Source organism: Triticum aestivum, chromosome 6B (assembly GCF_018294505.1).
Source record: "Triticum aestivum cultivar Chinese Spring chromosome 6B, IWGSC CS RefSeq v2.1, whole genome shotgun sequence".
NCBI classification, from domain to species: Eukaryota; Viridiplantae; Streptophyta; class Magnoliopsida; order Poales; family Poaceae; genus Triticum; species Triticum aestivum.
The window spans coordinates 235,349,952-235,363,267 of record NC_057810.1 but is presented as its reverse complement, the minus strand read 5'-3'; the positions used below and the strand labels follow the sequence as shown (position 1 = coordinate 235,363,267).

At 42.3% G+C, this 13,316-nt stretch overlaps 1 protein-coding gene across 2 annotated transcripts; it reads left to right on the top strand.

Moving 5' to 3' along the window:
* The first annotated feature begins 406 nt into the window (after nucleotides 1–406).
* LOC123136752 (uncharacterized) lies at nucleotides 407–6,841 on the top strand. 2 transcript variants are annotated; one of them, XM_044556241.1, is made up of 3 exons: nucleotides 407–626; nucleotides 1,566–1,620; nucleotides 3,244–6,841. In XM_044556241.1, exon 3 carries the CDS (start codon nucleotides 3,496–3,498, stop codon nucleotides 6,424–6,426), a length of 2,931 nt encoding a protein of 976 aa, XP_044412176.1. In that variant the 5' UTR covers nucleotides 407–626; nucleotides 1,566–1,620; nucleotides 3,244–3,495; the 3' UTR covers nucleotides 6,427–6,841. The 2 variants fall into 2 exon arrangements, with proteins under 2 accessions (XP_044412176.1, XP_044412177.1); XM_044556242.1 differs by having other exon boundaries at nucleotides 1,566–1,627.
* Nucleotides 6,842–13,316: the final 6,475 nt, after the last annotated feature.

The following is a 13,316-nucleotide window of genomic DNA, read 5'->3' as shown; positions in this document are numbered from 1 at the left end:
TGCAGAGAGAGTTTTTATTTTTATTTTTTTGGGTTGGGCACAATATGTAAATGACAAATGGAGGTAGGGGCAAGAACGTCCAAGAAATTTTTTGTAGATGGTCAAAGGCCCTTGACCAGACGGAAACGGCATGGAGGGGCATTTCTATAAGGACACTTGATGGAGGAGGGGTATTTTTGAGTATACTCGAAATTTAGGGGCAAATACCAGGTGTGGGCTCAAGTTAGGGGGAAAAATGGAATTGTCCCATAAGAATAAGACAGTGGAGTCTCCCCTCGGTTCTCATTCTTTTTTTTTTTTAAATCTGGCTATGGGTACGGCCCCATCAGAGACCCCGCCAGACCTGTCACGGGGCTCGCACCCGATACCATCCGGATCCATACCTAGTTTGGAGCTTGGGCTCCAACCCCTTAACCCCCTTGACCTCACGTTCGCTCACAAGCGCGAGTACTCATTTGCTCGGCCGCCGCTGGTGCGAACAGAGAGCCGCCCGCCCCCCTTCGTCAGATTTCGAGCGCAAACCGCAAACCCTCCCACCTTCCCCTCCTCCTCGTCGGCGTCGCCCGCTTCCCTTCGCCGGAGGCTCGCGTCCCGGCCCGCCCCCCGCCGCCTCCGCCGTCGATTAGGTACGCGCCGCCCCTCTCCCGGCCGTTGAGGCCTCGCAATCCCCTTTTCTCGGAACTCCACAAAACCCTAATCAACGCCGACCAGCGATTGGTTCACGCGCGGGGCTGCCGCGGGGTGACCGGCGATGCGTGTGCGCGTGTCCAGTGATGCCTGTCTGGACTTGGGCCGGGGAGCTCGTCGTTTGTTTGAACCCCCGCTGTAGCGTCTTGAGGCGAAACTAGGGCTGGGGTAAAACCGAAGTGTTTTGAGGTCATAAACTTGTCTGAACATGCGCGCGCGCACACGCGCGCAGATGAAGAGATCCTTTCTCTTTCACTGGCAAAAAAGGGATACTAGGGGATACGAGTAGTTTTTCTGCTTGAAGATTCGAACCATTTCTCCTATTAGTAATTACACATCTTGAGCACACATTGTTTGTAAGACCACCCGTCAACACGAAGAATACAATGTTCTTGTGTTGTTTCATAGTGGCTGTGGGTGCCACACCCTCGAACATGTGTCTTGTGTTGTTGGTTTAATATCTCCATCTCTATAATTATGAAATACAAATCTCATAGGTTTAACGTTCCAATAATCAGTTTATAATAAACATTGTAAACATAAACACGGAGTATTCACAAAGAAGTCACACTTGTGGTGATATTATTTAGTGAACAAACAATCCAAAACATCACAAATACAACGAAATATATAGTCGACCCTATGGTTGCCTCCAGGGCGTGTTTTTGACACCTTACCTCCCTAGTCCCTACATAACTTTGGAGCCAAAAATAAAAGCAATTTATTGCTTGCTATCATATTTGTTTTTTTGGCTGATTTATTATGTTTAGTGTGCATGTGTGTGTGAGAGAGAGGCAAGTAGGGAGGGACATATGAAGTTGATATGTAGAATTACATTTGAAATTTGCATACGATTCTCATTATTATTATTTTCGCAGATAATACCAAGCTTGTCCTCGCTGTGCCTGTTATGATGGTCATCTGTATTCTGTGGTAAGTAGTAAGTACTTTTTTCCATTCTCTTGCACCTTTAAGAAGCACTACTGTCCAAACAGACATTGAAATTGTTTGTCCTATCCTTATGTACAATACTAGCTTAATTCACAGGAACTTTATTTCCATGCATCCTATTATTTGGCACAACTGGGTAATTTGTCCTACTGCTTTCTAGATGCAACATTAGGCATTCGGCCTTCTACACAGGGGTTTGTTTATAGTTTGTTTGTTTGAATCTGGGAACATATTTTATTATCATTGTCCAAAATGCTGATTTGACTGTAAGGTACTAAGGTTTACTTTTTGCCTAACTGGCTTAATTGGAACTAGAGTTGTACACATCATAAGACATGCAAGCTTTAGTGCACCCTCATGGTATCTGATGTGTAATCGTGTACTTGATTTCTGTTATTTGCAATGTTGTGGGTCCATTTACCATGAGATTTACAAATCTCTTGAATTCTTGATTAGTGCTAGATATTTGCCTTTGGCTGAAACCAAAGATACTGCAAATGCAGTGATATTTTAGTTACATTATTAGCCTCTAAGAAAGAAATTTAGGTATGTGAAGTTTGTTGTGAATCCTACTTATTTTTCTTTGAATCACCAATTCTATGCAAATTGTACACACTCTACCCTGAAGTTACTGTCGTATCAGGCAAGTGGCCCCATACCTTGATGATAGAATTTCTCACGTTCCTGTATGAATCAAGGAATTTCCATTCCAATTTTTTGCATTTCTTTAGTATAGTTTATATCCCAGCCGGTTATGTTGTGATAGACCACTTTAGTCTTTTTAATGTAAAATATCTTAATGGTTATAGTAAGTATATTCCACCTTGATCCATGGCTAGTGAATTTGAAGTGACATCTCAGAAATTACATCTGTGAGCTATTAAATACATTGTCTTGTGCAGAAAATATGTGCTGTTGCTTCAGGCTTGTTCTTATTGTCAATTTTAAATTTTGAAGACATTAACAGACCACAGTTGTGTGCAGATTGATACACAGTTCTTTCATGCACTAGTTTTGAATTTGTCATTCTTGTTGAAATGCACGTTTGCCATATCCCAGCATTATTTTTCTGTTTCTGTACATAACACATTCGAGACTTCAGATATCAAATTATTTCCTGCTTTTATTCCTTCAGCAAGCTGTATCGAATTAGAATAAAATAATGTACTGAAACTGTCAAAACCCTGTTCTGGTTGTTTGTGGGGCTTTTAGCTGGAACCAAGGAATAGCCCAATGAACTGTGCTTTCTAAACAGAGAAAGATCCTTAGGACAACTGAGTTGTTACTTGCTCTGGTTGTTGTTGGGGCTTAGCTGGGACCCAGGAAGAGGCTAATGAACTGTGCTTTCTTATCAGTTGAGCGCATATTTCTTTAAACCTGAATTGTTTATATTATTAATTTTCTATGCACACATTTCATTTTAGATTGCTAACAGCCTTTCGTGTCAGCACTAACGCTAAACCAATGTCGTCTGAGGTGATTTTATCTCTTGAGCGAGGCAATAAATGCAATTTTTTTGTTCTTCTGTAGCAAAAAACGCCTTCTGTTTTTTCTTGAATATGCTTATCAAATTTATTAACCATAATCGTTGTTTGTTTCATGCAGGCTGACCAGTTAATTTATTTAGTGTACTGCTCTTTAAGTAGTATATCTCAGCTCCTGAACGTATTTTGTACCTTGAGGTTGGTTATTCTGGATACTACAATTAACTGAAGGCAGTATTGCAATAAGGTGCACCAACCATATTGTTTATTATGAGAAAAAGAATGGAGAGAAAGGAACAGTCTTTCTTGTTACTGGGACTTCCTGCATGAGAGTGGTTAGGAGTTTGGATATTGATTCTTTATACTTGTTATCATGGACTGCAACAAAGAGGAAGCTATTAGAGCAAAAGCTCTGGCTGAAAGAAAATTGCTGGAGAAGGATTTTGTTGGTGCAAAAAAATTGATCATCAAAGCACAACAACTTTTCTCAGAGATTGACAATATTTCACAAATGTTAACTGTCTGTGACGTTCATTGTGCTGCCGGAACGAAGGTTAATGGAGAGCTTGACTGGTATGGGATACTTCAGGTACCTGCTTTCACGAATGATGACACACTAATAAAGAAGCAATACCGTAAGCTTGCGCTTTTGCTGCATCCCGACAAGAACAAGTTTGCAGGTGCAGAGTCAGCATTTAAATTAGTGGGAGAAGCAAACATGACGCTTACAGACAGCTCAAAACGTTCTGCCTATGACATGAAAAGGAGAGTCTCAGTCAGAGTTGGTGCAGCAAGACCATCCCCTTATCAGCAGTCAAGGAGAGCTGCTCCTGTTAGACCTGTGAATCTTCATCAGCCCTCAAATTCTGCAGGGACACAACAAACATTCTGGACCATGTGTTCAAGTTGTGGCATGAGATATCAGTACTACACTGCAATGTTGAAGAAAGCTATCCGTTGTCAGAGTTGTTTGAAGCCTTTTATTGCACATGATATAAATGAGCAAGCTGTTCCTTCTGGGGCAGATCGACAGTATGCTGGGGTAAAAAATGCAGGGGCACCACAGAATTTTGCAGGCCGGCAGACAAATGCCCCAGGTCAACAGGCTTGGAATAATGCCACTCCAGGGGTTCATGCTAATTATGGATCTCATAAGGCAGCTGCAAATTCAAACAAAAAGAAGGGGGAAGATGGTAATAGCGCTAGTGCTGCAGGTGTACCAAATGAGAAAGCAAAATTTGCTCGGACTTCAAAAGGTTCATCAGCTGCAGGATTGAAAAGGGGCAGGAGAGCCGTGTCTGAATCTAGTGATTCAGAGACCACCACTGATAGTGAAGAAGAGATCACTGTAGATGGTGCTGCTGCAAATAATGCAAAGCCGAGTCAACACAGCCGCAGGTCAAGTAGGCAGAAGCAAGAAGTTAAGTATAAGGAAGAGAGTGAAGATGAGGATATTGGTGATGATGGTAATGATGACGACGATAATAATGTCAGTTCTTCCAATTTCAAAAGGTTAAGGAAAGGTGGTGTGTTGCATGGTGATGATCAAAGCAGCACACCAAAGTTTGATGAAGATAATACTGGGCATAATGGTCACACAAATGGTCTTAATCACGAGAAAGAAGAAACATCCAATTCTGTCAGCAGCAATGGTCTAGACCCAAACCTTGATGATGCTTCAGATGAGGAAAAATTTAGCTGCGCAGATCCTGAATTTTTTAACTTCGACGAACTTCGAGATGTAAGTCAGTTTAGACCCAACCAGATCTGGGCTGTCTATGATAGTCATGGCTGCATGCCAAGATTTTATGCTCGAATTACAAAGGTAAAAATGGCCCCAAAGTTTATAGTACACTTTGTTTGGCTGGAATTGGATCCCACAAATGAAGCAGAGCTGGCATGGTCACGTGCAGAACTGCCTGTTGCTTGTGGACATTTTAAGCATGGAACATCAGACACAGCTAAAGAAGCTAATATGTTCTCCCAAACTATTTCCTGTGCGAAAAGCAAGACAAAAAACTCGTATGAGATATATCCTAGGAAAGATGAAGTTTGGGCCCTGCACAAGGGATGGGACATCAGCTGGAGTTCGGATGCTGACAGCCACACAGATTTTGAGTATGAACTTGTTCAAGTTGTCTCAGATTTCACAACCGGCACTAGCATCATTGTCGTGCCACTTGTGAAAATAAAAGGTTTTGTTAGCTTATTTATGCAGTCGAAGGAGGCAACTCCATGTGTGATACCTCAGGATAACACACTAAGATTTTCTCATTGTGTCCCTCATCATTTCATGCGTGGGACTGAAAGAGAAGGCATTCCAGAAGGAGCTATTGAACTTGATCCTGCAGCGCTTCCCCTTAACTTGGAAGAGGCTTTTGCTTCTGTTGTTCTGGAAAGCACAGTAAAAGGCAAGGGGGTTGATACCAAGTATGCTGGTTCATCCAGTGGAATTAATTCTAGCAAGGGGTCTGAGAAGGTCGGGGAGGTGCCACATGCTACATGTATGAATACAGGGCTCTTTACAAGAGCAACAAAGGAAGAGAACAAAGAGCATCATACTCCATCTACTGTAGAAGTTGTGGATGTTAATGAGGATTCTGATGGCATTGTCCAGGATGAATTTGAATGTCCTGACTCAGAATTCTATGAATTTACAGAAATAAGGTCGATTCAGAAGTTCGAACCTGGGCAGATCTGGGCTCTCTATAGTGATATGGACAAGTTCCCCAATTACTATGCCATCATAAAGAAAGTCGATCTCAAGAATAATAAAGTACAAGTGAAATGGCTTGATCTCTGTCCTCGGGGAGAGGAGGAGAAAAGATTAACTGGTAAAGAGGATCGGACTCTTGCGTGTGGAATCTTTAAGGTTTCCTCTGGCAATGATGGTACTACGACTTACACTGGTACAGAGTCATTTTCTCATCCTGTGGTTGCTAGATCAACTGGTAGAAAAAACGAATATGAAATAATCCCTCGCTTCCGTGACATCTGGGCCGTTTACAAGAACTGGAGGGCTGGATGGACTGCAGAAGACTTTAAAAACTGTGAGTATGAATTTGTGGAGATTGTTGGGCAGACTGATTCGTCCATACAAGTTCAGCCTTTAGGAAAGGTGGATGGCTACAGGGCAGTATTTCGAAGAGGGGCAGATGTGAAAACAATAAGCAAGGATGAGTACCCAAAGTTCGCTCACCATGTCCCTTGCTTCCATCTGACAAATGAAAAAGCAGGCAAGCTTCGAGGCTGTTTCGAGCTCGATCCTTATTCAGTGCCAGAGGTGTTTCTCTACACCAGTTAAATGTGGGATGGCCTTATTTGCGGTGCATCTTTAGGAGCTGAAGTTGTGAGAACCAAGGTTCTATCGAAGTTGGGCAGTCTACGTCTCTAACATTGTTGCATTGGGCTTTTTGGCTGTTTCGAATACATCCATGAAGGTTTGAACTTGTCAGGCGAATGGGGGTCTTTTGCATCCATCAGCGACAGTTTGCAAGCGGATCAATCTTCCTGCAGCAGCTTTCTATAGCAAGTTAGCAGCTTAGTAGCATTTTGCTGTGTCTAGTCTCAAGTGTCACCCCTCTTTTCCTGCTCGTGTAATCGAAAATGTTGGAACCATGTAATTTAACCGCGCTAGGCTAATTTGATGGGATCTCGGTATCTTTGTTGCTGCAACTTTGAATTGAGGTGTAGTCGCAGGTTAGGGAAGTTTTGGCTCATCCATGATACACCCATCACAGGAGGTGATGAAGTGTAGCAGGTGTCATTTTGTTCCCGTTTCTTCTTTCTTTGATTGTGCTGGTTTCATTCCAGTCTTTAGCGCTGGTAACATGCAAGATGGGCATGCAGCATCCCATCACATTTTGTTCCTCCGTTGGTTGCAGGACTAGATTTTTGGTCCTTGGCTTCTACGTGTTGCATGTTTCAGCAGTGGAGATTCTACATGATGTGTTTAGGGTAGTATCAGTTGGCTTCTACGTGTTGCATGTTTCAGCAGTGGAGATTCTTTTAAGATGGGTTTAGTGCAGTATCAGTTCCAGCCTACATTTGCTCTATGTGTTGGGATGCTTTGTTTGAGGTCCAGTATTCCTTGCGTTGGTTTGCTTCTCGTGTCCTTTAGTCCCCCGTGTTGTTGTTGTTCCATCATGATGAGTTTGAGTTTATTAATGGCTTCTTAGATTCAAAGGATTTTCAAAGTAATTTTGTAGGGTTAGAATCCTTAGAAAATTTTCCTACGGTGGTTGTTTGATTCATGGGATTGAATCCTACATGATTTTCTATAAGGATTTCTTGAAAATATATTTCATATTTTCCTATGGTGGCTGTTTAATTTATAGGATTGAATCCTATACGATTTCTTTCCAAAGGACTCCATCAAAATACATTTCATAGAAAATTTTCTATCCTCCCAAACCTCTCGCAAAAAAGAAAAAATCATTTGTTTTTCATGTGGCGCACATTTTGGTGCACTAAAATCCTGCAGGATTCGAGTGTATTCACTGCTGATTTTTGCGGTGTGAATGGTCTTTTCTTTTTCTTCTCTTATTGCAAACATCACAAAAAAGCATACTGTTTGCAAGCTCACGTGTCCATATGTTACAACACATGGCGCATACTTGACTGTTTCAGTTTTTCCCGCGCCCAGAGTGGACCAACATTTTCGTACCAGGCGGCCACACGCTTGCAAGTACCGAGCAAATACACCTGCAAAAGTAGGATATTCACATCAAAGATTCATCTCTAAGTACATGAACAACATCTTTATGGTTCAAATCCTATATATGATACATGGAAAAGAAGCATCTTTCCCCTTTTCTTTATGCAAAATAAAGAGACATTTGTTTGCATCTCCTTTCTGAATCATCGATTTCTCAATGTTCATCTTTTTTTCTTGCATATCCATGAATGTCCTACTTGAGTTCATTGCGTTTGGCACTTGTCTCCTTCGTGATGTCTTTATTTGTTCGCCATCTTGGCCGATGCCCGTTCTCGTTTCTCCTTCTCCCATTTCCCTGCCTCAACCTTGGCACACTTGTGGGTGATGCAAGCCCTCCTCCAACTCCACTGCTTATTTCATCAACTTTATCTCCTCTCGCGTTGATGGTTTTGAGTGAATTGGCTGTGTCGCTCGACTTAATTTGCGCATCCAGCATTGGAGCATCGTGAATGGCTTGCCCTTGTTCCTTTCGTACAACACCGCCATGAGGCCAGTCTAGCCAAGCAATACAATTGCCTGATTAATTAATTAACATAAAGCAAAACAATCACGTGATCAACACATAGAGCAACACGAAGCAAAACTTACTATCTCGTGGAGGGACATTACCACTTGGCATTCCGTTTTGTATTTGTGCATATGCATCACAAAATATGTTGGCGGACTATTGAATGGTGTACCATTGGTGGCTTAGCGAGCTCTCGTTCCGGTCACCGATCTTTTTTGCATTATAGCGTCATAGTGCTTGTTCTCATGAAATCATTCATGAACCTCATCCAAACCGTCGAGCACTTTTGCTCCGCACCTACAAACGTGTCAACACTTATGCCTAACCACGCCAAGCTCAATTGTAACTCCCTGATACGAGGTTACCCATACATCAATCAAAACCAGGTAGGAGTAGGGTATTACCTTCACAATGAGAGCCTGAACCTGGGGTAAGCACTTCGTTTGTGATCCCTTCTAATACTTTGGGTCAGAATAACTGTCTGTATTTCGTGCCGACATCAATTGCCTGATCTAGCTAGGGTTAGAAGCGTGATTTATTCGTGAAACCAATCCATGTGGGAAAGGAGGCTAATGAAAAAAGTACCGCAACGACTAGAATGGAGACTACACAACATGGTGTTTGTTTTCTGGGAGGAAGAATATGTGGAGGAGAGGTGGAGGTGAGGCCTTGATTCAATGGAAGAGGACGAGGAAGGGGATTTTGTCATGACACGGTTTGCGCTCGCTCTTATTGGAGAATGAATCCTTACGCCGGTCGACGCGCTTTGTCCGGTCACAAGTATGAGGTTTAGGGTTGAGGGTATCAAACCAGACTCTCTCACATTGTCCTCATATGGGTACTCAATCCATATATAGGTGTCGACACCAACTGGATGACTAGTGAAGACTTGCAGCCACTGACCATCGAGAATCAAATGACAAATTGGTTGTATTACCCAGTGTCTGATGTTGTGTCCATTACGAAGTTGGTTGCCGAGAAATACTAATAGAGGTTTGGGAGGATAGAATTTTTTTCTATGGTGGTTGTTTGATTCATAGGATTGAATCCTACATGATTTTTTATAAGGATTCCTTGAAAATACATTTCATATTTTCCTATGGTGGCTGTTTTATTTGTAGGACTGGATCCTACATGAACTTTTTCCAAAGGATTCCATAAAAATACATTTCATAGAAAAAAAATTCTATCCTCCCAAACCTATTGCAAAAAAGAAAAAAAATCATTTGTTTTTCATGTGGCGCACACTTTGGTGCACTAAAATCCTGTAGGATTCGAGTGTATTCACTGCTGATTTTTGCGGTGTTGTGAGTCAAAGAGGCCGTAAGTGGTGCGAGTGGTCTTCTTTTTTCTTCTCTTATTTGCAAACATCACAAAAAATGCATATTGTTTGCAAGCTGACGTGTCCATATGTTATACCATGTGATGCAAACTTGACTGTGTCAGTTTTTCTGGCAAGCACGCAGGCGGAGCACACCTAGGGTGGACCAACATTTTCATACCAGGCGGCCACACACTTGCAAGTACCGGTCAGACACACCTGCAAAGTTGGATATTTACATCAAAGGTTCATCTCTATAGTACATGAACTTCTTTATGGTTCAAATCCTCTATACGATACATGAAAAAAAACATCTTTCCCCTTTTCTTTATGCAAAATAAAGAAACATCTGTTTGCATCTCCATTCTGTATCATCGATTTCTCAATGTTCATCTTCTTTTCTTGCATATCCATGAACGTCCTACTTGAGCTCATTGTGTTTGGCACTTGTCTCCTCCATCATGATGTCTTTTTATTTGTTCGGCATCTTGGCCGATGCCCGTTCTCGTTTCTCCTTCTCCCATTTCCCGGCCTCAACCTTGGCACACATGTGGGTGATGTAAGCTCTCCTCCAACTCTACTTCTTGTTTCACCAACTTTATCTCTAGCGTTGACGGTCTTGAGTGAATTGGCTGTGTCGCTCGACTTGTTTTGCGCATCCAGCATTGGAGCATCGTGAATGGCTTGCCCTTGTTCCTTTCGTACAACACCGCCATGAGGCCAGTCTAGCAAAGCAATACAATCACCTTATTAACACATTGCAACATAAAGCAAAACAATCACATGATCAACGCATAGAGCAACACGAAGCAAAACTTACTAGCTCGTGGAGGGACATTACCACTTGGCATTCGGTTTTGTATTTGTGCATATGGACCACAAAATATGTTGGGGACTATTGAATGGCGTACCATTGATGGCTTAGCGAGCTCTTGTTCCGGTCACCGATATTTTTTGCATTATAGCAATCATAGTGTGTGTTCTCATGAAATCATTCATGAAACTCATCCGAATTGTCGAGCACTTTTACTCCGCACCTACAAACATGTCAACACTTATGCCTAACCACGCCAAGCTCAACTATAACCCCCTGATACGAGGTGACCCATGCATCTATCAAATCCAGGTAGGAGTAGGGTATTACCTTCACCATGAGGGCCTGAACCTGGGGTAAGCGCTTCATATGTGATTCCTTCTAATACTTTGGGTCAGAATAACTGCCTGTTTTCTGTGTCGACATCAATTGCCTGATCTAGCTAGGGTTAAAAGAGTGATTTATTCGTGAAACCAATCCATGTGGGAAAGGGGGCTAATGGAAAAAGCACCGCAACGACTAGGATGGAGACTACAGAATATGGTGTTTGTTTTGTGGAAGGAAGAATATGTGGAGGGGAGGTGGAGGCGAGGCCTTGATTCAATGGATGAGGATGAGGATTTTGTCGTGACACGGTTTGCGCTTGCTCTTATTGGAGAATGAATCCTAATGCCGGTTGACGCGCTCTGTCTGGTCACAAGTATGAGGTTTAGGGTTGAGGGTATCAAACTAGACTCTCTCACTTTGTCCTCATATGGGTACTCAATCCATATATAGGGCCTTGTCGACACCAACTGGATGACTTAATCAGACTTGTGCACCTTTGCTGAGTTTTGTATGAATCATGTGATGTGATAACCAAATATTGTGGATTTTATCACATTTTTTGTCCCGGTGACAGTTATTGATGCTTATTAGCAATATTTTATGTCAGCCTATCAGCTGATTTGCATCACACATGTGTTGGCAAATAGAGGATCCTGGCACAATTTGTCATCAAGTAAAGCATATGCATGCATCTTGTGTGTTGGCAAGTACAAGATATACTGACACACAGGTTAGTCATCAAGTAAAATGATTTGTCGACGCACCTGGGTGTTGATAAAGCCCATGAACTGCCGACATGCCTGTGTGTCAGCGAGTCGAAGACTTACCGACGGACTCACCGTCAACAAGCCCAAGAATTGCTTACATGCCTATTTGTCAGCAAGTCCAAGAATTACTGACGCGCCTGTTTGTCAGCAAGTTATAGGACTTCTGATGAACTTGATGTCAGTAAAGAAGTAGAATTGCTGACACACACGTCTGTCAACAAGACCAAGCTTTGCTGACGCCAGGTCTATCAGCAAGCGAAGTGTATGTCAGTAAATACTTTTGCCTACAGCCAGCTTGCCGACACTAGATACTAGATAGACGGTGTGTTGATAAATGGTTATAGAGACATCAAGTTTGTTAGCAAATTCCAGTTCTGCTGACACACACGTCTGTTAGCTAGTGGATCATCGTGTAGTGGAAGCTAGTTGCCTTGAAATACTAATAGAGGTTTGTGAGGGTAGAAAATTTTCCTATGGTGGTTGTTTGATTCATAGGATTGAATCCTACATGATTTTTTAAAAGGATTCCTTGAAAACACATTTCATATTTTCCTATGGTGGCTGTTTTATTTATAGGACTGAATCCTACATGATTTTTTCCAAAGGATTCCATCAAAATACATTTCATAGAAAATTTCCTACCCTCCCAAACCTCTTGCAAAAAAAATCATTTGTTTTTCATGTGGCGCACACTTTGGTGCACTAAAATCCTGTAGAATTCGAGTGTATTCACTGCTGATTTTTGCGGTCCAGTGAATCAAAGAGGCCGTAAGTGGTCTTTTTTTCCTTCTCTTATTTGCAAACAACACAAAAAGTGCATATTGTTTGCAAGCTCACATGTCCATATGTTATAGCACGTGGCGCATACTTGATTGTTTCAGTTTTTCTGGCAAGAGCGCAGGCGGATGATACGTCCATTTTGCATCATGCTTTTATATCGATACTTATTGCATTATGGGCTGTTACTTCACATTATGTCATGATACTTATGCCTTTTCTCTCTTATTTTACAAGGTTTACATGAAGAGGGAGAATGCCAACAACTGGATTCTGGGCTAGAAAAGGAGCAAAATATTAGAGACCTATTCTGCACAACTCCAAAAGTCCTGGAACTCCATGAAAGTCAGTTTTGGAATTTATAAAAAATATTGGGCGAAGAAAGCACCAGAGGGAGGCCACCCTCTGTCCATGAGGGTGGGGGGCATGCCCTACCCCCCTGGGCGTGCCCCTGCCTCGTGGGCCACCTGGAAGCCCCCCGATGCCCATCTTCTGGTATAAGGTGTCTTTTGCCCTGGAAAAAATCGCAAGGAAGCTTTCGAGATGAAGCGCTACCGTCTCGAGGCGGAACCTTGGCGGAACCAATCTAGGGCTCTGACGGAGTTGTTCTGCCGGGGAAACATCCCTTCGGGAGGGGGAAATCGTCACCATCTTCATCACCATCGATCCTATCATCAGGAGGGGGTCTCCATCAACATCTTCACCAGCACCATATCCTCTCAAACCCTAGTTCATCTCTTGCATTCGATCTTTGTCTCAAAACCTGAGATTGGTACCTGTGGGTTGCTAGTAGTGTTGATTACTCCTTGTAGTTGATGCTAGTTGGTTTATTCGGTGGAAGATCATATGTTCAGATCTGTTATGCATATTAATACCCCTATGATTATGAACATGAATATGCTTTGTGAGTAGTTATGTTTGGTCCTGAGGACATGGGAGAAGTCTTGTTATAAGTAGTCATGT